We start from the raw sequence: 2291 nt of genomic DNA on the forward strand, positions 1-2291 counted from the left end.
CAGGCGCCCCATATAAAGCTGTTTTTAAATGGGGAACCCAAATCTGGAAAGAACGCCACCTCACTGAGGTGAATACATCCTTCGTGAACATGAGTGAAAACTACAACCTGTCGTTCACTCCTCAACTCCTCTCTCTGTGCATCAGTGACATTGAAAGTGTTCTCTCAGGAGTGGGAAGGAGGCGGGGACAGCCTCTGGATGTCTCACCTCGTCCTGGGCAAAGAGAGGTGAAGCATTTCCCCAGAGAGGGGCAGCTTCCTGCCCAAGGTCACACAGCCCCGAGGCTCCAAGAGTCTTCAGTCCCCACCTTCCTGAGTTCACACGTGGGTGAGGTTCCTACCCCAGGCCCAAAGCTGACCCCTGGCTGCCTCCTCCTTCCCACTTCTCAGGAAAAAAAAAAAAAAAAAGTGCACGCGTGCGCGCGCACACACACACACACACACACACACACACCAGGAAGCATCCATCACAGGCTGTCCAACAGGCCGGAGGGGCAGGGGTCAGCAGGGAGGTGACCTCAAGGTCTCGGTGGGGACCAGGATCCGGAGGGGCTGGGGGTGAGACGCTGGAATTTTTCCCACCCTGAGATTTTCCTGCATCAACCCAGGAGGGCGCCCTGGATGCCGCCGGCCCTGCCCCCAACCTCCTTCCTCTCTTGACATAGATTCCGGGCTAACGATGGATGGAGGGGGGTGGGGTGTGCCAAGGTGGAGCCGCCAGGCCCAGAAATGAAGGACAGGCATGTCAGGATTGACAAAATGAGGGACCCTGGCTGAGAGCATCCGAGGGCCTCGCGATGGAGTCACGCAGCCTGGGGACTCGGGGTAAATGGGATGGCTTGCCTGCTTCTGCCCTCCGGGGCCTCCCGCAGCCTCCACTGCCCTGCCCAGGAGTTGGACCCCAGCCCAGCCTTGGGCGTGTGAGAAGCCCTTGGCCCTGGGCCCTGCCCCCGGTCCTTCCTCCCCCACACGCTGGGGACTCAGCCCTTCCTTGTGTTAAATAGAAACCTCTTTATTCTAAGTATCGTACATTCCTTAATATATTGGACTGGGGCCAGACCTTGAGGTGAGGGGAAAAGGGGGGGCCTGGGACACTTCTCTAGAGCCTTCCAAAACGCCACCCAGCACACGCTGGGCTGGGAGCTGGTGCTGAGCTTGAGTTTCGTGGCCTTGGGAAAGTCCTTGGTCCCTCCGGCCCGTTTCTCTTCTACGCAGGGAGCGTAGGGGTGACCCCAAAGGCCTCTGAAGATCTTTCCATCCTAGGTCGTCTGTGGTCCCAGGCAGGGAGTCAAGAGGGGGCCCTACAGGAGAACGGTTTGTCAGCAGCAAAGATGGGGGGCACTGAGGTGGGAGGGGGCTGGGAGAGTCTCAGCGTTGGGTGGGGGGCCGTGATGGAAACGGAGGCCGAAGCCGGGGCAGGCAGGCCAGACCGGGCCTGGTCAGCCGGGAGAGGGGAAGGCGGCCCAGGAAGAGAGGGAGGCCGAGGCAGAAAGGTGGGCGGGGCACGGAGATGTCTGAGAAGAAGGCGCGGTCCCGAGGGGGTGACAGGGCTCCCGCCTCGGACAGTTCCAGGTCCCGGGCCACGGCCAGGATCTCCTGGCGGGCGGCTGTGTTGTGCAGGCCACGGATGTCCAGGAGGGCTGCCACGTGCTTCCGCCTGGGGACAGAGGAAGGGACACGCGCATGGGGTCCTCTGCGCCAGACGCACACTGGCCCACCTGTGAACCTCGTCTGTTCCAGAACCTACCTTAGCTCTGGAGCCCTTTTGCCGCCCTCCAGGTCCCTCCCCACCCCCCCACCCCCCGCCCCCAGTCTCCCCTCCTGCCGGCGCTATCCTCCAAAACTGCCCTTCCAACCATTTCCAAATCCTTCCACTGCTAACTCATTCCAGAACCCTCACCTCTAAACCCAATCTTCAGCCCCAACTCAGTTCCGGCAGCTCCTGGACGTCCTTCTGGTCCCCTCACACCTGTACCAGCTCTGGAATCTACACCAACCTCCCTTGCCCCTCAAACAGCGCCCCCACCCCCACCCCTACTGCTCCCACCTAACCCAAAAGTGCTCACCCACAACCCCGGTCAGGACCCTCACCTTGCCCCTTCACCCCGACCCCAGGCCAGGTCTGGAAGCTTCTCCACCGCTGCGGTTCCCGAGCCCATGCCCAAAGCTAGGAACCATCACCACATTCCCACACGAGACCCCGAACCCAACAGTCATTTCCAGAACCTTCATTTCAAACAGAGCTCCCGGGCCTCCGCGCTACCCCCCTTCAACACAGCTCAGGCGTCTTCC

At 61.1% G+C, this 2291-nt stretch overlaps 1 protein-coding gene across 1 annotated transcript in view; it reads right to left on the reverse strand.

The window, feature by feature from the left end:
* Window positions 1-990: 990 nt before the first annotated feature.
* Window positions 991-2291, reverse strand: part of LOC121018603 (exocyst complex component 3-like protein 2) — a 13778-nt gene continuing 12477 nt past the window's right edge. The window contains exon 10 of the mRNA XM_040457392.1: window positions 991-1656. Within this exon, the coding sequence (XP_040313326.1) occupies window positions 1368-1656 (289 nt within the window). The 3' untranslated portion in view covers window positions 991-1367. The remainder of the gene's footprint in view (window positions 1657-2291) is intronic.

Source organism: Herpailurus yagouaroundi, unplaced genomic scaffold (assembly GCF_014898765.1).
Source record: "Herpailurus yagouaroundi ecotype Mexico unplaced genomic scaffold, PumYag 220, whole genome shotgun sequence".
In the NCBI taxonomy this organism is placed as follows: domain Eukaryota; kingdom Metazoa; phylum Chordata; class Mammalia; order Carnivora; family Felidae; genus Herpailurus; species Herpailurus yagouaroundi.